We start from the raw sequence: 23,085 nt of genomic DNA on the forward strand, positions 1-23,085 counted from the left end.
AACCATGAGGGCACAGTGTCTTATTCATGACTGTTTCCAGAACTCAGAACCATGCCTGGCACATGGGAAGTGCACAAATGTTTTGTTGAATGAGTGAATGAATGCCACAGCAATTATTTCTCTCTAGCAGCCAGGAACAAAGGGTAGCGGTGGTTCCTGACACAGAAAGAACTGAAACAATCTTGGGGGAGAGCATGGCACAGCAAAGGTGGGTAGTCCCAGTTGAAAGAGTCCTCATAGCAGGGGATGGCCAACACACTTCAGGGGCGGGAATATGAAAACAGCAAAGGGAAGGGGGCAAGGAGAATGTTATAGAGCCCCGGGGGCGGGGGAGGGTGGGGAGAGCACAGATTATTTGAAGACCCATAAGGAGGCCTGCTAGAACCACAGTGTGTAAAGGGGAAATGTCAAGAGGTCAGCCTGACCCAAATTACTTAAAAAATGAACTTGTGAGCATTTGGTGACACAGATACAAAATGGTTAAAGGGTCCTCAAACATGCAAATCTTCAGGATAAAGACAACCCTCACATTCCCTTTATAAAAGATAGTTAAACATTTTTTTTTAATGTTTATTTATTTTGGGGGGAGAGAGACACAGAGTGTGAGCAGGGGAGGGGCAGAGAGAGAGGGAGACACAGAATCCGAAGCAGGCTGCAGAGGCTCTAAGTTGTCAGCAAGCACAGAGCCTGATGCGGGGCTCGAACCCATGTGCTGTGAGATCATGAGCGAAAGTCGGCTACTTAACTGACTGAACCACCCAGGCGCCCCTAAAAGATAAAGTTTTTAGCTGATATATAAAGTTTTAGCTTTGAATCAACGTATTTCTTAGAGCCCACAAGTAGGTGTTGGTGAGATCAGAGCCATTTGGTGGCATCCAAATTCAATGAAATGGTCCTTCTAAGCATTAAGCTATGAAGCTTTGCTAAGATGTACGTGATCAATTTGAAACTTATATTTCAACATTTGCACCCAACCGTAATTAAGGATAAAATGGATATACCGCCCTCATTATGATTTGAGGATTCTAGAATTCTTCATAGGTCCAAGTGGATTCCCATCACTACAGCTGGATTCTGGTGTCTAGAATTGGATAAAATGAAGAAAAAACAGTACTCTTAAAAACTGTTACTAATGTGCTTTGTTTGGCCCTCAAGGTTAAAAAACAATTGAGAAACCACTTAAAAATCAGATTTCAAGTAAACTGGAATTCTTAGCGTCCCTTGGAAAAGACCAGAGGATCCCATAATAACGGGCCCTTCGGCAGCAGTTAGCTGGAACTCAGTATCAGTGCCAAGCAGCCCACAAAACAGCGCCTCTCGAAGTTGAATCTCTGTGAATTCCCTGGGGGATCTTGTTAAAAATGCAGGTTCTGACCCAGTAGCTGCGGCCTGAAGCTCTGCTATTCCGAAAAGCCCTCAGGCGTACAGAAGCTGCTGGTCCCTCCGCCACACTTTGCATAGCGAGACTAGGAATTAACAATCAGCACAAACGGAAGCAGAAATAAAAAAGCAAACATTATCTTTATTTAATAATCTTTGATATTTAAAATACAACTCATTGAACATCCACATTAATAAGAGAACCGTCAGTGTTCAACAGTGCTTTGGAAGCCCGGCTTTTCCGAGGACCAGAGAGGAAGGCCTGTGTGTGTCTAGTAACCGCAAGAGAGCTCAAGAGGGAGGAGGAACACACCCCGAGGGCCGCACAGTTGGGTCCTGAGCAAACGGCAGTGCCTCAGTGCACTTGTGTCACGGCCAAAAGACAATGCTTTTTCGGGTGTGTTTTGTACTTGAATTTCAAATAATTTATACACAACAGTAATTTTTAAAAAGTTATTTCTAGTAGTCCAGTGTTGTAGAAATTCTATTTTTCACATTCAAATGTACGTTTTTCTCTTTTAAAAAAAAAACTTTAAAAAATTCCTGGAAACATTCACCTTTGAACTATGCAAGAAACAAGTGAAGCGCTTCCTAAATGAATCAGAAATTTCCACATATATTTCACTATTGCTTCCCATTCCTTGTCTATGAATCCGGTCTTAAGATATTTACTGATACACTATTATTAATTAAACATGCGAGCCAAATAACTGTAAATTTAGAAGTGATGTTACTAGCATTAATTCTTAAAATGCCAGAACATTGGGGGGAAACAAAAATAGCACAGATTTTCTTCAAAACAAATAAATAAAAATTCAAGAATTAACCAACCATATCAATGTTTTCATTCATGAAAACAAAATGAACAAAATACTTTTGTTAACGTAAGACTTTAAAATATAAGCCAGTTCCTTTCTTTAGCAAAAAACACTGGTTTACGAAGAGACCAGGAATACAGTTTTCTTTTTGAAAATATGAAAAAATGATCGACACTGGTGAAATGGTTAGTTGATCCAATCTGGTTTTTCTTAATTAAGATCACATATACAATATCTCCATTCTTGTTAGGGCTCAGATACAACAATTTAGAGTAGTGGCCGCTGGGCTTCCCAGTTGCAAATAAAGTTAATAGGAAATCATCATAATATTGATTATTGAGTCCTCTCGAGAATTTAAAAACATAGATTTATTTCAACTGGAGACATTTTAATTTCTATCACTATACTTTGCTTATGCACTGACTCAATCTTTTTTGAATCTGCATGGATCCAATGGGCCAATTTTAAGACATTTAATAAATCTTGGCACTCGCATGATACTATTTAAGGAGTATCAAACATGCAGACATTAAAAATGTAATTTAGGCTCTGACAGGAATAAAAATTACTTTATTCAACTTAAGTGAAATAACACAGACTATTGGTAGTTTTACCTATAATGATCTTCAACCAGTTTTGAGCTTTTTTCCGTATTAACTTTGGCATGAATAAAGTCTTAATTAAGAAAAATCAAGTTTTAAAGAAAAAAAAAAAGCACCTCCTTACATATTCTGTGAATTGTAAATTATTTGACCAAGATCTTAAAAGTTAAAATAGAGTTTACCTGCAGAAATCTTTTCAAACAATGTACATTATTGAAATATTTGTTATGTTAATTACTGTAAAAAGTGTTTATTGATGGTTTTAGATCAGAGGTTAACCTGTGAATTTTTTTTAACTACTGTGATTTTAAAAACATAAATAACTACTTATTAAATCCATAACATCTCAAAATATGAAAGTGGTGTTTCCAAAACTTGTTTGAACTTTAAACACTAGCATAGCCACTGTAGGTATTTTATCCTGGTAATGCAACTTATACATTAGAAAAATGATACCAATAGTTTAAATGTTAAACATTAAGGTGTTCCCAATTGGCAAAACAGAATGGAAAGCTTTATATAGAGATCTTAGCAGGACAGTTTTTGTGAATTTCATTGTTTCTGACTTTCTTGCAGGATGATTCCGGTAAATAGCAGTTACTGATGTGTGAACTATACTTTTGTATAACTAAGTTTTCTGATACTGTAGTTACAGGCATTGGCATCTTTTTCATACTGGCCAATCGATTAAGAAACGGAATCTAAATTAAGTTTAAGCCAATTCAAACAAATTGGCAGTTCCCTAGTCATTCTGGATCTGCCTGCCGAGTATAACATTCATAAGAAACTAACTAAATAAACACATTCACAAATGTATCCAGTGTGTGCTCAGCTCTGCTTAAAAAAAAAAAAAAAAAAAAGAAAAAAAAAATCCCTAAATGAAGATCAACATGCTATATCTCCTTAAGTGCTTTAATAAAGGTGTGTAATATAAGAACTTTATAAACTCTAAGGTTAAAACTTTCTGCATATTTCTTTACTCATTTTTATATTAGGTAGCTCATCCATTTAAGTGTATGAAAAGTCGAATGTAATTTTTCAATGGGAAAACGTAAAAGCCAAATATCCATGGAAAACAGGACAAGCATACTGGGGATAATGGCAGAAATGTTCACTCTTAAAATATTTTGGTTTGTAAATCTTGAGAGTAGTACTAAACTCCAATGTCTCTTACAGTTCTAAAGTTTTGTAACTCTTCTGAAAACGTTTCGATTCTCAAAAGAAAACTTTAGATTTTAAAGTAAAAGTGTCTAATTTTGCAAGGGAAACTTCAGAAAACTTTATTTGGCACAAAATAATGACTAAAAAGAAAACCTGTCTCTATCCAAAAAAAAAAAAAAAAAGCTACTTCATAATCATACAAAGTCATTTTCTCATCTCTTTTCAACTCAGCCATAAATCCTAGATCAAAAAAATTTCCCTGATAAAATGTGTACAGCCATACACTAGTCATGGCAACATATCATACTTTAATTTTCTAAGCCGTCGGCTGAAATTTCCTAACTTTTAGCTTATGAACAACTCAACATTCAAAAGAGCTTCAAAAGGGGGATGGAGAATGAGGGATGGGGAATAAGTGACGGAATCCGAAATGTCCACTTCAGACAGACAATTAATTTCCACCAAAATCATACCACTATATTGACCCAGATACAAACTCTGTGCATCCCAATCAAAATGTTTATCAAAACTAAAGACTTTCGTATTTACAGACCCAGTAAGTACTGTGTGACTTCTGTAATTCTTTAGCTACTTAAACATGATGCAAGTGTCAAATCACAGTATAAATTTAAATGTATTTTTGTTAGTAGATTATTTTCATGTTCCAGACCATCATCTCTGGCAAGCTATCTATCCTGCTATAAGATGTATATCAGAAGCAGACATCTACGCTCCGTGACTCCACTGTAAACAGAACGGAGAGCTCCAGGCACAAGAGAGAAGAAAATGAAACTGCAAGTAAATCAAAAGCCAAACTTTGTCCCTCATACATTCATGGTGGGTATTATTTGTTAAATCATACACGGAATGAAACTTGCTTGCATACCGTGCTTCTCTTATTTTTCTCAATTGGAGAAGACAAGGAAATATCAAGGTGCCAGAGAAAGGGTTACAGCAAAGCTGTAAAGGTCTGACATAATTGAGAAGACATTCATAAAGCATCTGGAAAAGGATGTGCTCACATACTTAAAAAATTCTCATTTCTTCTCAAATATTTGTGCAGAGTTGATTTCAGAGTTGAGGAATGCATCAGAATCACGAAGCAATGATCCCATCTTAGAGGGCTTAGGAAGCAAAACCTCAAGAAAGATTACCATCTTTCAAAAGAGTTGTAGAAAAGTAAGGAAAACCACGTCCCAAAGAAACTGTGATCAGAGAAAACATCCAAGGGCACGCCACGTGACTGGAGGGAAAGCAGCTAATCCTTCTGGAACCGTTACTCCTATCAACATAGAAAAGACTGTCCTAAAAGGTTAACTTGGTTAATGAGAAATAAAAGCAACTAAGAGATGATGAAAAGCGAGCCAACCGACCAGACCAGAAAGGATGAAAAGAAAATGAACGGAAAAAGTTCTGTGGCAAGAGCTAATTAGCTGGTCTGCAAAAAAGATCCAAGAAAAACGCCCTAACTTTAGACATGTTGGATATTGCACACTCAAAAAGAAAAGGAACCTCTAGAAAACCATTTTCAATGTCTTTAATTGCTAAATGCCTCTTTGGCTAGTGTTTGGAGGATCGTTATTTAGTCCTACAACTGACACATTTTTCCATTTGCTCATCTTTTTGTTGCAAACCGCCTAAAGCCTTATTTCCTCTGTTGAACGTTGTTCCTTGGACACATTACTAAAATGGACCGTCTATGCTGTAATCACCCAGGATAATGCTGGCAAGTACGAAGGTCTAAATGATTTATAAAAGCTATTATTTTTTCCCTTCCGTTTTGAAGTTATTTCTAACAACTTCTAAAGACATGGTCACAGCTGCCTGAAGCATGTCTTCTTCGCTCATAGCATCTCCTGCTGGGAAAGAAAACAAGCGTTATCTCTTAGACATTTCGGGAAAATTCTCAAAGTCATCAAAAGGTAAGCTCCTAGGGGTGCCTGGGTGGCTCAGTCGGTTAAGTGTCCGACTTCGGCTCGGGTCATGATCTCGCGGCCCGTGAGTTGGAGCCCCGCGTCGGGCTCTGTGCTGACAGCTCAGAGCCTGGAGCCTGTTTCAGATTCTGTGTCTCCCTCTCTCTCTGACCCTCCCCTGTCCATGCTCTGTCTCTGTCTCAAAAATAAATAAACGTTAAAAAAAAAAAGGTAAGCTCCTAGAAAATGTATTTCGGTCTGACCACTACAACTGCCTATTTTGATTTGTAATAGTTGCATAAAGTCACATGCATTCATTTACTGTTTTACGAGTCCTGACAAGTACACAAAGCTGTATAACCGCCATCACCACCCAGGTGCAGAACTGTTCCACTGCCCTCCAAAATTTGCTTATGCTGCCCCTGTGTGGTCAATCCCCAAAGTACATTTATTCTATATTTCAAAACAAAGGCATTATGCTGTGAAAGAAAATTGAACTTAGTTGTATATATACGTAATCTGTTCCTTAAACTTTGTTTTGAAATAATTGTTTATTTACGGGAAGTTGCAAAGATAGTTCAGAGCGGTCCCGTGTACACTTCAGCTCAATTTTTAACTCAACAATTAAACTCAGTAATTAAATCCTATGTAACTACAGCTCAAACCCAAACTTGGATGCGCCATCGGTACAAAGTTGTGTGTCGTGCCGTGCTATTTCATCATACGTGTAAGATTTTGTGTCACCACCAGCACCACTATCAGGATGGAGAACTGTTCAAGTGCCACAAAGATCTCTTTCCTGCTCTCCACTTCTCTGCCCCGACCTTCCTTAACTGCAGGCAGCCAACTAATTTGTTCTCCACCTCTACACATTTGTCGTTTTTAGAATGTTACACAAATTGAATCACACTGTAATGAGATCTTTGGAGATTTTCTTCTGCACTCAGCATAATGCCCTTGAGACTCATCCAAGTTGGTGCATGTATCAACGGCAGGTTTGTTTTTAGTCCTGAGTGGTATTCCACGGTGTACTACTGTTTGTTTGACCATTCATCTTCCTGTAGCACAGTATGATTGCTTCCGGTTTTTGATTGTAAGAAATAAAGCTGCTTCTATGAACATTTGTGTACAGGTTTTTACATGGACGGTTAAGTTGTCATATCTCTGGGATAAACGCCCGGGAGTCTAACTGCCAGGTTGTATGGTTAGTACTTGTTCAGTTTTTAAAGAAATTGACAAATTATTTTCCAGACTGGCTGTAATAGTTGAAATGTAGAAACTTCACCTCCTTTTACCTCCTTTACTCTCCCAATATTTTCTACATATACACCAAACACCAAATCAATGTTCTAATTCTTGCTTCAATCATTAAACATAATTTAGAAAACTCAAAAGGAGAGGAACATCTATTGTTTACCCATATTTTTACTCTTTCTACTGTTCTTTTTTTCCTTTCTGAGGTTCCCAGATGAATTCTCTTATCATTTCTGTTTAGAAAGCTTCCTTCAGCCATAATTTTAGGGTGGGTCTGCTGGTGAGAAATTCTCTTAATTTTTCTCTTCACTCCTGAAGGAAATTTTCACTGGGAATTCTTGGTTGAGAGTGTCTTTTCAGCACTTGAAAAATGTTATGCCACTTCCTACTGATCTCCATGATTTCAGATGAGAAATCTGCTGTCACGCAAACTGCTGCAGGCAAGATGTCTCTAGCTGGTTTCAAGATTTTCTTCTTTTGTTTCAGTTTGCAAAAGCTAGATTATCATGTCTTGGCATAAATTTCTTTGGGCTTAACTGTTAGAGGTTTTCTCAGTTAAATCTGGAGTTTTAGATCTTTTGCCCAAGCTGGGGTTTTTAGCCATCATTTCTTCAAATGCTTTTTCAGCCCACCCTCCTTATTTCCCGAGATTCCCATGGTGCACACCTTAGATCTTTCCACTATGGTCCCACGGGTGTCCAAGGCTTTGTTTGTTTTGTCCAGTCTAATTCTCTCTGTTGCTGAGAATGGGTACTTTCTATTGTTCCGTCTTCAAGTTCATGGATTCTCTCCTCTGTCCTTCCATTTACCTTTGGACCCACCCATTACATTTTTATTTTTATTTATTTATTTATTTTTATAATAAAGCCTTTTATTTTTTTAATTTTTTTTCCTAAATTTTTTTTTAACGTTTATTTATTTTTGAGACAGAGAGAGACAGAGCATGAATGGGGGAGGGGCAGAGAGAGAGGGAGACACAGAATCGGAAGCAGGCTCCAGGCTCTGAGCCGTCAGCCCAGAGCCCGACGCGGGGCTCGAACTCACGGGCCGAGAGATCATGACCTGAGCCGAAGTCGGACGCTTAACCGACTGAGCCACCTAGGCGCCCCACCCATTACATTTTTAAATTTTAGGTACTGTGATTTTTCAGTTCTAAACTTTCCATTTAGTTCATCTTTATATCTTCCTTCTTGAAGCTTTCTATTTTTTCATTTGTTTTAAGCATGTTCACAATTGCTCAGTATAACATTTTTATGATAGCCGCTTTAAAAATCCTTGTGAGGGGCGCCTGGGTGGCTCAGTCAGTTAGGTGTCCAGCTCTTGGTTTCAGCTCAGGTCATGATCTCCTGGTTTGTGAGATCTAGCCCCATGTCAGGCTCTGCACTGACAGTACATAGCCTGCTTGGGATTCTCTCCCTCCCAGTCTGTCTGCCCCTCTCTTGCTCATGCTCTCTCCTTTCTCACAATAAGTAAAATTAAAAAATAAAATAAAATAAAACTTCTTGTGAGATTAATGAATTCTAACATCAGTGTCATCTGGGTGGTGGTGTCGATGAATGGTCTTTTCTCAAGTTGAATCTTTCCTGGCTCTTGGTATGATAAATACTTCCGATCAAATCCTAGACATCTGCCATGTTGCATGTTACAAGCCTGGGTCTTCTCTTCCAGCAGGCCTCTTCTGACACAGTACCAGTGGGGGAGAGGGTGCTGCCTTGCTATGGCCAGAGAGGGGGAGCGTGTGTGCGATCGTGACTGCTGTGCACACGTGGGACTTCTGGCTCCCCACTGTCCTCCATTAAGATCTCCCTGACTGGAAGGGTAGGAATGCCTCCGGACTGCCTCTCACCGACGCTGGGGGTGTGGCCTCGTTACTGCCTCAAATCACTGCCTCCGGATTCTCCACTAGGCCTCTTCTGAAACTACCCTGCGGGAAACCAGAGGGACGCCTCGTATGGCTGGGTGGAAGTCTAGGCTCCCTGTGACCACAGACCCCATGGGAAAGGGCCCCTCATTCTCTCCGGGAGGAAATGAAAATCCCAGTTCCTCATTTGGCCACACCACCCTGGCCAGGCAAGTGGGACGTTCAGCTCGTGCCTGCCAGCTGGGGATGCCAGTCTATGCTCCCACCTGGCCTGTGCTGATGCGGTGGGGTGACGATAAGGCCAGTTTATGACCCTCTTTGGCTGGACTAGAGTATTTATTATATAAAAGACTCTACTTGCTCCGCAGTCCCTTTTTTTTTTTTTTTTTTAATTTTTTTTTCAACGTTTTTTATTTATTTTTGGGACAGAGAGAGACAGAGCATGAACGGGGGAGGGGCAGAGAGAGAGGGAGACACAGAATCGGAAACAGGCTCCAGGCTCCGAGCCATCAGCCCAGAGCCTGACGCGGGGCTCGAACTCACGGACCGCGAGATCGTGACCTGGCTGAAGTCGGACGCTTAACCGACTGCGCCACCCAGGCGCCCCTCCGCAGTCCCTTTTGACTACACAGAGCAGGCTTACTGGGTCTGTGCCATAGCTTCTTCACCAAATCCAGGGTGTGTGAAGCAGAGAGCACCCAGGCCACATGCCACTATGTGATCCCTCTGGTCCTGAGCCCCCTAAGCCGTCTGTCTCTTCTCTAGCTTTCAGAATTTTCTTATGTTCTTTTGATATAAATGTCCGTGGTTGTTAGCTGTAAATAGCAGGAGGAATCGGGAAAAGCACCAGTTCGTCCCTTTTTATTGTTAAATAGTAGTCCGTGGTTTCCAAGTACCACAAACATGCATCCATTCACCAGCCGAAGGGCAACTTTTGGGTAGCTCCCAGTTTTTGACAAGTAGGAAGCTGCTCTAAGCATTCACGTACAAGTTTTCCTGTGAACCTAAGTTTACTTTTTTTTGCTTACATACCTCAAGCGGGACCTTTGAATCACATGGTTAAGTGCACATTTAAGTTTATAAGAAAATACTAAACTATTTTTCAAACTTTTACATTCCTACTAACAGCACAGGAGTGTCATGGCAACCCTGATCCTAGTCAGCACCTGGTATTGTCAATTTTATGGTTTTATGAAGCCATTCTTATAATGAGGTGTGTAGCTTTAATTTGCATTTCCCTAGGGAAACCTGGGGGGCTCAGTCGGTCAGGTGTCCGACTTCAGCTCATGTCATGATCTCATGGTTTGTGAGTTCAAGCCCTGCTTTGGGCTGTGTTGCTGACAGCTCAGACCCTGGAGCCTGCTTCGGATTCTGTGTCTCCCTCTGTCTCTGCCCCTCCCCTGCTCATGCCCGCTCGCTCGCTCGCTCGCAGAGATCTCTCTCTCTCAAAAGTAAATAAACATTAAAAATTTTTTAATTTGCATCTCCCTAACGATTATTAATATTGATTGTATTTTCACATGCTTATTTGTCAACCATGGTGAAGTATCTGTTCAAATCCTTTGCCCCTTGAGTTTTCTTATTTCAGTTTTGAGAGTTCTTCACATGTTCTGCTTACAAGGCCTTTGTCACATAGTTGCTTTTTCACTCAACTGGTACTACCAGGAACTGACCAAAGTTTAAGACCTATTAAACCAAGGCCTGATCACTAACTCTCGATTTCCTATTATTTAGACTACACTTGGGCGTTTTCAGTTTTCCAGGTGGTAAAGCGTATCTTCCCGCTACCAATATTCTTTATCTCCGAGGAACTTTTGGAGGGTGTATTAATTACTGTGAAGTCGCAAGTACTGTTTAGAATTTTAAAGCAACATATCCACTGAATGCTCTAGTCTGCTTCTTAATCTTAAGTCTGCTTCTTAATGCTTCTTAATCTGAGGAAATTTAGTAGATTCCAAATTCATACATGAATTTCAGTGTAATTCAAGAGGGGAGAAAAAAGCCTGTCAAGCCAAAAACCACATGGAGCCCGTGTCAAACACAGCACAGTCAGGGAGGCATACCTGGATCGCTGCCCAGTGCACCTGAACTTGTGGTTGGCCTCTCGCGTGGGTGGGAAAGCTGTGCTGGTGGATGCTGCTGCTGCTGCTGCCTGAAACACGTGAAGGTGAGTGTATGTTAAAACCCAAACCCGAAGAATAAATATGCCACGAGAAAAACTGCGCATGGAAACTAAATGGTTCCACAAAACAAAAGAGTCACTGTCATGACCTCCACAAAAGAAGGCCAGAGCAATCACTCTGATATATATTACTTAAAAGTAGCACAGTGCTGATCCTAGGAGACCCAGATATAAAATCTGAATTATCAAATCAACAGGTAAAGATTTTCACCGCGAAATAACACATAAGCAAAAGCATTCGCTGGCAGGTAGGTGTTTTGACTTACAGATCCTTAGTATTGTTGGAAGTCGCTGGAAATAAGCACCTTTGAGAACATTAAGCATCTCAAATTACCATGCCAGTTAACATGACCTTCCCACGGCTGCCTTCTTCTTGCCGTCCAGCTCCGAGCTTCAGCATGTCCTCAGAGACACCTTTGCTGACCAGCCCACATACAGCAGCCAGCAGCCATTCTCACTATCTCCTCACTTCCTTTCGATTTCGGCGTCACCTTAGCACCATCTGATACTCTTCTGTTTGTCTCCCTCTTCAAGCTAACAAGAGCACAAACCTTATCTCACTTCCCAAGTGCCTAAAACACTGCCCGTCACATGGTACGCATCCACCAAATACTTGATAAAGGGAAAGAAGTTAAAATAACTTTTTAAGATGCGTTATCAAGTTGCAGTACCATCTATTATATTAAAATAAATTTTCCCTGGATTTTTTGCAGAAGGGAGAACGACGTCAGAAAAATCCACGTTTGAAAACATTTAAACACGATGGTTATGATGTAAATACTTAAAGAATATACACTAAAGTACTGAAATGTAATGGCAAATCATGTCTGCAAGTTATTCTCAAATTCCTCAGAAATGTCCACAATTAGGGAATTTGGGTGAGTATAAGGAGTTCTGGGAACTAGTTCTGCTTTTAAGTAAATTCAAAATTATTTCACATAATACATACATAATATGTTTAAAATTAAAAAAAAAACATAAACAGCTGACACTGCAATGAGAAGCCATAGCTTTCAAAAAATGCATAGAAGGATTTTTAAAGGAACCAGAATTTTAAATTTGCCAGCAACTCTACAAATAGAATAGCACACGATGTCTTCCAGAGTCTCAGTCTCCTGCTTTAAATATGAGCAACAAAGAAAACCCAAGCATATTGCCATCTGCCTCAGTTTACTCTCAGGCGTGCGTGGCTAACAGTGCACAAGAGGGTAGGTTCCCAGCAGCCCATCCCGACAACAGGGTGTGCACGAGAAAGCAGTCCATCCCGGTAACGGGGTCCGCCTCTGCAAGGCAGGAGGAATCAATCCTGGCACATCAGATCTCTCCGCCCGCCCTTTTCCCCCTCTAGCCAAGCCAACATGTCAGAACACAAGAGAGTGGTGGGTGAGACAGCAGCTTTAGAGGGACAGTCTTCATCTACTTTAAATTTATGAAAAGTGAGAAGTAAAGGAATTGCCAGCCTTGAAACAGTCCTGACCCCTCTCATATTTGCTGACACAGTAAGATGCAACATGTTCAAACAGCAAATCAGTACCCACTCCCACTGTGTCTTCGAATGTGCCCTCAGAATCAGAAGGTAGAAAGCTAAAAACACCACTGGAGGTCACTGTACAGCGAGGATGCTGGTAATCAACTGAGCGCTCGCAGAAATGAGGCACGACCATCTTCCTGCTGCTTTGGTTGTTCTCTGTGGGCAAGTCAAGTCATGGAGCCGGTCCCAGGATGCGGCTTCCCGGCAGCCGCAGTGGGGGCTGACTTCCTGTTTCCACGTCTAGGCAACCGTGGTGGCAAGCTTCCAGACCCTAGGATCACAGCTATGGCAACGTGTTCTTGAACTCCGTGTCCTGATTTCCCATCCTCCCAACCGGGGCGGTTGGTTGCACTCTTCCAACAGGCTGGTCTGTGGAATTCTGGAAGCCTGGCTACAGCCCGCACCGCCTGCTTGCTCTTCCTAAGACTGCGTAAGCCCTGAGTCTCTGTGTTAAAAGCTTTCCTGCTCAAAATACCTCTAGCAGCTTGTTTCTTAAAGTGAATCGCATTATGCCGTGCCACCGAAGCAGTGGCTCAGGTGTCAGACAATTAAAAAATCATAGCAATCCGCGACCATGGAAACAATGCCCAGTAACTGCCTCTTTGTTGGGTAACACTTTTTTAGTAACAGAAGGAGAGAATCTGCATCATTTCAGAGCTACGCTTAGAGAAGACGATGATGCTAACACATTTGTGGAATACTTTACGGTTTACACAACAGTTGTACACGCACTAATTCAATTTGTGAATGCGGTAGGTTTTATACTGACACTGCTGGTGTAGTAAGAGTTTCACTTGGGCTTTTATAATAGGTAAAATGGATTGAGAGATTACTACTGGAAAAAAAATACGGCTGTGAAAACATTGCCTGACACTCATTCATAAACTATGACTTACTTTGTAACAGGTAGATTTTTAAACAGTATTTTTATGTTTGATCAAGCATGAATACGGTGGTTACTACACTAGGCATGAAGCTTCAAATAGTCTATAAGAAAAAAAACTATTAGAATGTGTAACAAAATAAACTATTTGAATAATAAAAAAAAAACCCTGAATTTGAATTCAGAATTTGTTTGAATAACAGTTAGCACCAGGGTCAGTTTGGAGAGGGTCAGAGGGAAGAGCGCGATAACCTTAGAGCCAAGTTCCCAGGGACAGAAGCTAGAGAGAACCTGTAGGCCTAATAATCAGGAATTCCGGTGAAAGGCCTAATATTTGAAACTACAGCTGTTCCTCAGCTCCTTTACTACTGAGTCTAACAAGACTCTGGATGCTACGCAATGGTGGACAGAAACACCAAGAAGTTCGTTCTGAACTCTTCTCAGCAACTTGTGACTCTATAAGATATTCTCTAGTTCTCAAATTCCCACCGATATTTCGAAGGTCAGGCCAGGCTCAGAGGATGCCGCTGGGGCTGGAAACCATCACTGCCCATGTTCCTTCCCAATCCACTGTCCTCCAACCAGGAAGGAGCCTCACTGATGCTCAAACATTTAAAGAAATAATTTTTTTTTTTTTTAATTTTGAGACATAGAGAGAGAGCATGCGCACATGATGGGGGAGAGGGGCAGACAGAGAGAAAATCTTAAGTAAGCTCCACGCTCAGCACAAGAGCCCCACACGCACGGCTCGATCCCATGACCCTGGAATCACGACCTGAGCCTAAATTAAGAATTGGATGCTCAACCGACTGAGTGACCCAGGCTTCTCCAACCTAAAGTAATTTTTTAAGTAAAGAAGGGATTTGTTTTTCTACTTTAAAGATGTTTTCCTTTTCTTAGATCTACTTGTGAATCTTGCAGTTTGTCAATAAGGTACATCTGTTTGGACCAATTTGTTCTGGCAAAAAATAGAATGTGAAATAAGCATGATAGAAGTATCACTTGAGAACCGTTCTGGAAAGCAGTTTAGAAATCCATACCAAGACCTTAAAAAATATTTCTGTCCTTTAACCCAAAAACCTCAGAATAACTGGAAGAAATGGTGAGAAATTTGAGGCATGGCATCAGTACAGGATTGCTCACTGCACTATTAATTATATAATTTTTTTTTAACATTTATTTATTTTTGAGAGAGAGACAGAGACAGAACACGAGCAGGGGAGGGAGGGGCAGAGAGAGAGGAAGACACAGAAGCTGAAACAGGCTCCAGGCTCTAAGCTGTCAGCACAGAGTCCGATGTGGGGCCTGAACTCACAAACCGTGAGATCATGACCTGAGCCGAAGTCGGGCTCTTAACTGACTGAGCCACCCAGCCGCCCCTGCACTATTAATTATAATAGCAAAAATCAGTATATTACAAAGACTATTTACTATTATGGGAAATGGGTGTAACTAATAACACCATATACGTGTGTGTGAGTAGAAGAGAATGTGTCAAAATACTAACATTAGTTATTAAAATAAAGGATTTTTTAAGTTTATTTATTTTGAGAAGAGAGGGGAGGAAAGAGAGAGAGAAAGAAAGAGAGAAAGAGAGAGAGAGAGAGAGAGAAAGAGAATGTAAGCGGGGGAGGGGCAGAGAGAGAAGGAGAGAGAGAATTTAAAGCAAGCTCCTTTATGTTTCAGCACAGAGCCCAACAAGGGGCTTGAACCCACAAACTGTGAGATCATGACCTGAGCTGAAACCAAGAGCCAGATGCTCAACCGACTGAGCCACCCAGGCACACCAAAAGTCAGGATTGTTTGATTTTGATATATCTTAAAATAAATTTTCTCAAATGTAAGTTTTTATCTAATTAGTTTCACTTTTTTTTTTTTAAGATTTTATTTTTAAGTAATCTGTACACCCAACATGGGACTTGAACATGGGAGTCGCATACTCCACTGACTGAGCCAGCCAGGCACCCCTTAAGTTATTTTTTAACACTAACTAGACATTTGATGACATGACAGAATGATTAATTATCATATGATAATTATTAACAGTGTGACGACAACATTTGGCAATATTAAAAAAAAATGGATGAAATGATACAATAATTTAGATCTGTTACCAAATAATCCCAGCTTGGGGGTGGGAGAGTGGAATGCATGAGAGATGGGGTCACAGAAAACCAAGCCTGGCCACGTGCTGGCATTTGTTAAACACGAGCAATGGGTAAACGGGTTCATTATGCTGGTTTCTCTACGTTTATAGATATTTGAAGTTTATCATAATCAAAGAATTTAAAAGTTCACTTTAAAATTTGAAAGGAAGTGAAAAGCACTAATAAGCACAATTTTGAAATTTTATATATAATTAAATCCATTAACCTATCGCTGAATAAAGACTAGAAATATCTCACATTAAGAGGATGTCAGTTGATCAGAACTTTCCTTCATATACTTCTGATTGTAACTTAAAAAAACAAAACAAAACAGAAAACAAGGTAAATATTATCTTCATTACACCATCATAATGCTCCACTATTTCAGCTCCCACTAATACTGCCAATTAGGATTGTGAGACGCTTCTCGATTATAGAGATGTTGAACTGTGAAAATACATACATCTCAGAATTGATGAAATACAGTGAACAGGCCAGATTCAGCTGCTGGACTTTTGGTTTCTGACCTGGGATCCGAGGATCTGCACAGTCTCTCTAAATACTACCTTGTAACCCCCTTTTTTTTTGTCCCCATTAAAAAAAGAAAAAGGGAAGACGAGTTGTGAATGGTAGTTACTGGAAAGGATGATAATTTTTATTTTCTGGTTTGAGAGCACTGACAGATTTAGGTTTTAGGATTTACGGTTTGCCCCATGGCCCTGATGCGGACAGGCCCGCAGTAACCCCTGAAGTGGCAGTAAGAACAACAAGTAACCACCGTCTGTATCTGGGCGTGTGCTCCCCGACCACAGTGCTGTTTTCCCTGTTAACTGACAGCAGAACTTTGCAAGGTTGCTCAGGTCACCAAGAAGCACATCCAAAGGCATTGTTCTTGCTTTGGTCCAATTCCATTTTCGTTTGATGACTTACATTTGACTGGGTTTCCTTCACCCTATTTCATATAAACCCTATAATTAGTATTGAGGCAAAGACTTTCCTTAAAACTACATATCATTTCAGTTTATTAGCTATAAATTAAAAACAAAACAAAACTCAGATGTTCACAGGGTTCAGGTAGTAACCAATCTTTTAAAAGGAGAGAATCTTAAGTAAAATAGTTTAAGCCAAAGCTCTGTATGTAGAGATTGCAGACAAAACAGACAAAGTACACGTTAAATATGCAATTTTAATATTGTACCAACTACTTTACTTTTCAAAGTAGGCTTCTCTTCTCTTCCGTAGCTCTTCTGAAGTAAGATGTGTACCTGATGTCTGTGGAATATCTTGGGACACATTTCTGGAACTACCTGAAAAGAAAACAGAACAAAAAAAGCAATCATTTTATTTACCAATTCAAGCGATGCTATGTTTATGCTTTTTGAGCAAGCTTTCAAAAAAGTTTTTTTCTTAAAAATATTGTGCTATGTTGTAACTAGAAGAAAGTCTCATGGACAAATCTGAATAAGGCAGTTCAAATATAACCTGTGTCCACACCCATCTGTGACATAGTGGACGTAAGGATGTGAGTCCAACAGCCAACCCATTAGGGAGAGCCATCAACACCACACTTGTGTTGCCCTCTTTAACTTACTAGAAATGCCCCAGCACTTTCAACGAGAAGCAACGAGAAGTGGGTGACTGTAAACCCATTCTCTATATTCCGATCTCCTACGATATTTGCATGCTGTAACAGCTCAAGTGTGTGTCCCAGAGATCCTGACAAGATTGTGAAATAAGGTGGGAAGAAAAGCAAATGACACAAAAATATCTAAAATTATAAAGAGCTGTTGTCTGTCCATTACTGGGCTAATCCAGCAGGACTCTACTAATCAAAAATGGGACCGCACAGATGAAGCACTCCGAGCTGTGCCAGGAGGTGTGAGAAGTTCAGGACAACACACAGGATAAAAAGGATAATCTTCACAGTAATGGAACCTCAATTTTATTTAGGTATTTAAGAAATCCCATTGAATCATCTCATTAAGAAAATAGAAGGCTTGGGGCGCCTGGGTGGCTCAGTCGGTTAAGTGTCTGACTTTGGCTCAGGTCATGATCTCACAGTTCGTGGGTTCAAGCCCCGCACTGGGCTCTGTGCTGACAGCTCAGAGCCCGGAACCTATTTCAGATTCTGTGTCTCCCTCTCTCTGTTCCTCCCCTGCGCTCACTCTGTCTCTCTCTCACTCTCTCAAAAATAAAGGTTAAAAAAAAAAGAAAGAAAAGAGAAGGCAAATTTCCACATTAATTAGATGAAAACAAAACTGCCAAAAAACCACACATACTTTTCAGTAAGCTCTTTGAGCTACCTGCCAGACAACTCCCGCTGCCTGGATTCCCGAGGGGAGACATCTTCACTCTCCTCTGCTAGTGAGTTTATGTCACTATCACGGTGGGTCCATGAAGTGGGCTTATGCTGTAAGGTACATGGCCACTAAGTGTTACACTTTTGAAATATTTTCTGCCCAGGCCTTTTGTATCCAACAGCATACATTTACAAAATAGCAAGTCTGGGTAAGAGCCCCCCCCCAACCCCCCCAGCCTCCCCCATCCCCCCCCCACTTTTGCCCACAAAGATTAACCTCAGGTTATTATTGTTCTGTTACTACAGTTTTTTGACCAAACGGAAAAACCAGACTAAAAATATATCCAATCCTAATATAACTTAGGTTGTTAAAAGGTATTTACATTACAAGAAAACCAAAACAGCTGATTGTCGTATGTCCATAGTCACTGCTTCTAGAGTAATTGTCAAAGAACTTCTACCAACAGTACACTGACTTCCGGGGGAACTAAAGATGATCTGACTCAATCCATCAACAACAAATGAAGGTGCGGCCGAATGTCTGTACCTTGCATACTGAGCTGAATAGCCCTGCGGAGATCTGCTTCTTCATCTTCCATGTCGATTTCCTGGCGACTCAGTGCCAGAGCCCTCTGCAAATCTTCCTCATCTTCGTCTAACATGCCTGACCCATCATTTGCTTCTAAGACTCGTTCCAGATCTGTTTTCTGAACCCTAAAGAACAATAACACTGATGGTAACTGCAGACCAGTCTTCTATTTTAGATAAAACAGAAATATTTATAAACCAAAACATTTCTTAAATAATTTTTTTAAAAAGATTTTATTTTTAAGTAACCTCTATATCCAACGTGGGGCTTGAACTTACAACCCCAAAATCAAGAATCGCATGCTGCACCAACTGAGCCAAAGGGGTCCCCAAAGATTTTATAGAAGTCAAAAATTACACATTTTCTGGCAGATAATCTAACAACCTAATGACTGTGCTGTGCTGTGCATCTAAGTAAATAAAGTAATTCAAATAGTCAATTCAAGTTTGGACCAATAGACTTCACTAAAAATATAAAAGGTCTAAAAAAATCACCAACAATAAAAGGACCACACATTCAGTGTAAGCAGGAAAACATTATTCTTGGGGCACTTGGCTGGCTCAGTCAGTAGAGCATGATCTTGATCTTGGGGTTGTGAGTTCGAGCCCCATGCTGGGTATGGAGATTGCTTAAAAAAATAAAGTCTTGAAGAAAAGGAAGGAAGGAAGGAAGGAAGGAAGGAAGGAAGGAAGGAAGAACATGTAATTCTTATAATGAAATATGAATTACTATCATATACTCCCTACTGCAGGGTTCATCTCACCTCTGTTCTTTCAGCTGTGCTAACTCTTCTCCAATGAGTTTTGGTCTGTGCATCTGTTGGACCCTGATCATCTGTAGAAGTTGGTCAGCTTCACAATCTGGCAGATCACCCTTCACAACAAATATAGAATAACCTAAAAAGAAAAAAAAAGGCAAAAATAAACGAAAACAGCCAGTAAGAGATTAAAAATAGATTTAAAATGATAGCAGATAGAAAGGCAGCACAGTCTAGTGGGAAGAACACAAGTTCAAGAGTGAGGAAGACCTGGGTTCAAATCCCGACTCTCGCTGATCTCAGACAAACTACTGAAAGCCTCTGGGCCACTTCCTTGGTCTGTAAGATGGGAACAGCCATCTCACAGAGTGACTGTGAGAAATAAATGGCATAATGTCCACAAAGGGCCCCTACCAAAACAGTGTGTGACCACATAGTCTGCTCACTAAATGGTATCGGAGAGGCGGGTGAAGGAGTGGGGAAGAGCAAGGAATTCGGAATCAGATTGTCAGGGTTTTTGTCCTAGCTCTTCCAATTCCAAGACCAAGCATGGTCTCTGGTAAATTACTTTACCCAGCTATGTCTTGGTGTATACAACCATTAAACTGATGATAACGGTACCTTCCTCAGAGGGCTGTGGTGAGGACACACTCAGATGTGTGTAATAATGTGAAATACGGGTAAAACGAACAATCTATAGAAATAGCTGCCCCCCCCCCCGACACATTCTCTCTCTCTCTCTCTCTCTCTCTCTCTCACACTCACACACACACACACACACACACACCCCTCCTTGCTGAATATAGGAGCTGGGAAACCAATGCTCAAAATCTAGCCAAAGTATTGATGATGTGGTTCATATTTTCAAAGAATTATACTGATTCAGTGAATTTTTTATAAATGTCATCCTAGAAAGCCAGAGTTTTCTCAGCTAAATCTTCTACACAAAAAATGAACATGGGTAGACTATACCTAAGTCATTGTGATCAATTTAAGCTTTTCTACCATAAATTTTTCTTAAGCTTTGGTACTTATTACTGGATATCTTTTGTGAGTATTAAAAGATAATGAAACAAAGAACAAAAGAACTATTAATGGAAAAAATACAAAACAGCACATTAATATTTATTTTTTCAACAAGACATAATACGATTAATATACTTTATTTAAACAAGAACAAATGTGCTCAGAGTTCAGATGGTCTAGAACGTTGTACGCCAGTAAAATTGTTTCTAGACCCTAAAGTAAATGTGTCAGCACCATGGCAGTCCGTGAGGAGCATCATGAAGAACAGACACTCAGCCTTGGTTAGGTGGCACAGTAAATACCTCTGGTTTTATTTAAGACATATGCCAGTGAAGACACCAAAGGGTGGTAAGAGGGTGTGCTGTAATATGCGTTACACTTTTTAAAAAGCACTCTGGGCTGCTTTATCAATATAACGTATAGGAACCAGAGTGCAAGAAGACAGAACCTTACCAAAACAGAAAACCTGAGGGACAACATATATAGGGAAAAGAGATATAAATTTTTTCCAGACATGTTCAGTTTGAAATGCTTCCCAAGTGGAGACATCAAAGCTAGGAGTCTGGCTGTTCAGGGTAGATGTGTAGGCAGAGGATAAAAGTTTAGGAATTATGGGCATATAGATTTTATTTAGAGATGATATTTAAATTTTTTTTTTAATGTTTATTTATTTTTGAGACAGAGAGAGACAGAGCATGAACGGGGGAGGATCAGAGAGAGAGGGAGACACAGAATCTGAAGCAGGCTCCGGGCTCCGAGCTGTCAGCATAGAGCCTGACACGGGGCTCGAACCCACGGACCGTGAGATCATGACCTGAGCCGAAGTTGGACGCTTAACCGACTGAGCCACCCAGGTGCCCCTAGAGATGATATTTAAAATAACAGGATAGCAAAATAAAAATAATAATAGGACAGCCCATAATCAAGAAATCGTCCAAGGATTGTCTCTAGGTCACTTCCAACCATAAGAAATTGGCAAGAGTAAGATCCACAAAAGGAAATCTGAAAGAAGAAGCCAATGAGATAGGAGGAAAACCAGAGCATAGTGGTCTGGAAGCCAAGTGTGGATAGTGTTTCGAAAAGGAAGGATATACTTAGGAACAGAAGTTTAGGCATGAAAGAAAAAACATACTAGAATATGATATCAAAGAAGTAAAACTACTATAACCCTGAATGTGAATTGGAAAGAACAACATGACAGACAACCAACCCAGCAGCAATAAGCACGCTAGTCGGGGCGCCTGGGTGGCGCAGTCGGTTAAGCCTCCGACCAGCCAGGTCACGATCTCGCGGTCCGTGAGTTCGAGCCCCGCGTCAGGCTCTGGGCCGATGGCTCGGAGCCTGGAGCCTGTTTCCGATTCTGTGTCTCCCTCTCTCTCTGCCCCTCCCCCGTTCATGCTCTGTCTCTCTCTGTCCCAAAAATAAATAAAAAACGTTGAAAAAAAAAAATTAAAAAAAAAAAAAAAAAAATAAGCACGCTAGTACCCAGACTGAGCTTTACACATCATTATTAAAAGTTAAGGTAAGCAACATACAAGGTAAGCCTGAAACATCTTGTCTTATGAGAAAAAAAGCCTTCAAAAAGCTACAGTGGTCATTTCAGAAACTGAGGAGTCAATTTCAAAAGGTACCCCCTCATGCAAGTGGCACAATTTGAGTATTGATATGAATAATCACAATGGACTGAAACACACGAACTACGTTTTGATGGATTAGTTTACCATCACAAATCAAAACCTCCAAACTAACAGGTTATCTCTGAATGTTTTTAACTTTTGAGAGAGCGCGAGCGCACGTGCATGGGCGAGGGGTAAAGAGATGGGGACAGAGGATCCAAAGTGGGCTCCGTGCAGACAGCAGTGAGCCTGATGTGGGGCTCGGACCCACTGACTGCAACCCACCAACTGCGAGACCATGACCTGAATGGAAGTCGGACACTCAACTGACTGGGCCACGCACGCGCCTCCCCCTTTTTTATTTTGCTAACTGGTTATCTTTGGAGGAAGCGCACTATGAAACCAACTCATCTTAAAAACCTATAAAACGGAAGAATATTTATTCTGCTTTTCCTATATGAACTATACTTCAGGAGAACCAAATAACTGATGAAAGTTTATTTGTATAAAAGTATGCAGCGAATATGTGAAGACATCATGGGAATCTAACACCACCATTTTGCAACCCTGAATGAAATCATCGATCCAGGCACCGATCATCAGTGGTTGCTCAAAACACAAAAAGAGAGCCAACCAGATGTCAAGTGTCACCCCATCTGTGAAGTTTTCCACGGTCTCCCCACCCTGCCCCCAAATCAACCTGAATCTGATTAAGCCTCAGTTCTAAAGACCAGATTGTTGGGTATTCAGGGCTCAGAGCAAAATAAAGATGTAATCAGCAAAATTCAGAGTGTGGGGAAGAACAAATGACCCAGTTTCTTTTTTTTTTTTTCTTTTATAAAGTTTATTTATTTTGAGAGAGAGAGAGAGAGGGAGAGAGAAGATCCCAGATAGGCTTCATACCATCAGTGCAGAGCCCAATGCAGGGCTCGAACCCACTAACCATGATATCATGACCTGAGCCAAAATCAAGAGTTGGACGCTCAACTGACCAAGCCACTCAGGCACCCCAACCCATTTTCTTCTAAATAAATAAATAAATAAATAAATAAATAAATAAATAAAA

At 40.5% G+C, this 23,085-nt stretch overlaps 1 protein-coding gene across 6 annotated transcripts in view; it reads right to left on the reverse strand.

Moving 5' to 3' along the window:
• Positions 1-1,502: 1,502 nt before the first annotated feature.
• ATXN3 (ataxin 3) overlaps positions 1,503-23,085 on the reverse strand; it is a 38,643-nt gene continuing 17,060 nt past the window's right edge. For 3 of the 6 annotated variants that reach the window (XM_078447894.2, XM_078447892.2, XM_078447895.2), the window contains 5 exons: positions 19,384-19,516; positions 18,579-18,745; positions 16,943-17,039; positions 11,053-11,141; positions 1,503-5,820 (listed from right to left, as the gene is read on the reverse strand). In XM_078447894.2, the coding sequence (XP_078304020.1) occupies positions 5,723-5,820; positions 11,053-11,141; positions 16,943-17,039; positions 18,579-18,745; positions 19,384-19,516 (584 nt within the window). In that variant the 3' untranslated portion in view covers positions 1,503-5,722. Of the gene's footprint in view, positions 5,821-11,052; positions 11,142-16,005; positions 16,685-16,942; positions 17,040-18,578; positions 18,746-19,383; positions 19,517-23,085 lie in introns of those variants that run through there. The other 3 variants (XM_078447896.2, XM_078447893.2, XM_060620589.3) reach the window with 2 other exon arrangements.

This window comes from Panthera onca, chromosome B3 (assembly GCF_046562875.1).
Source record: "Panthera onca isolate mPanOnc1 chromosome B3, mPanOnc1 haplotype 2, whole genome shotgun sequence".
Classification (NCBI taxonomy): Eukaryota; Metazoa; Chordata; class Mammalia; order Carnivora; family Felidae; genus Panthera; species Panthera onca.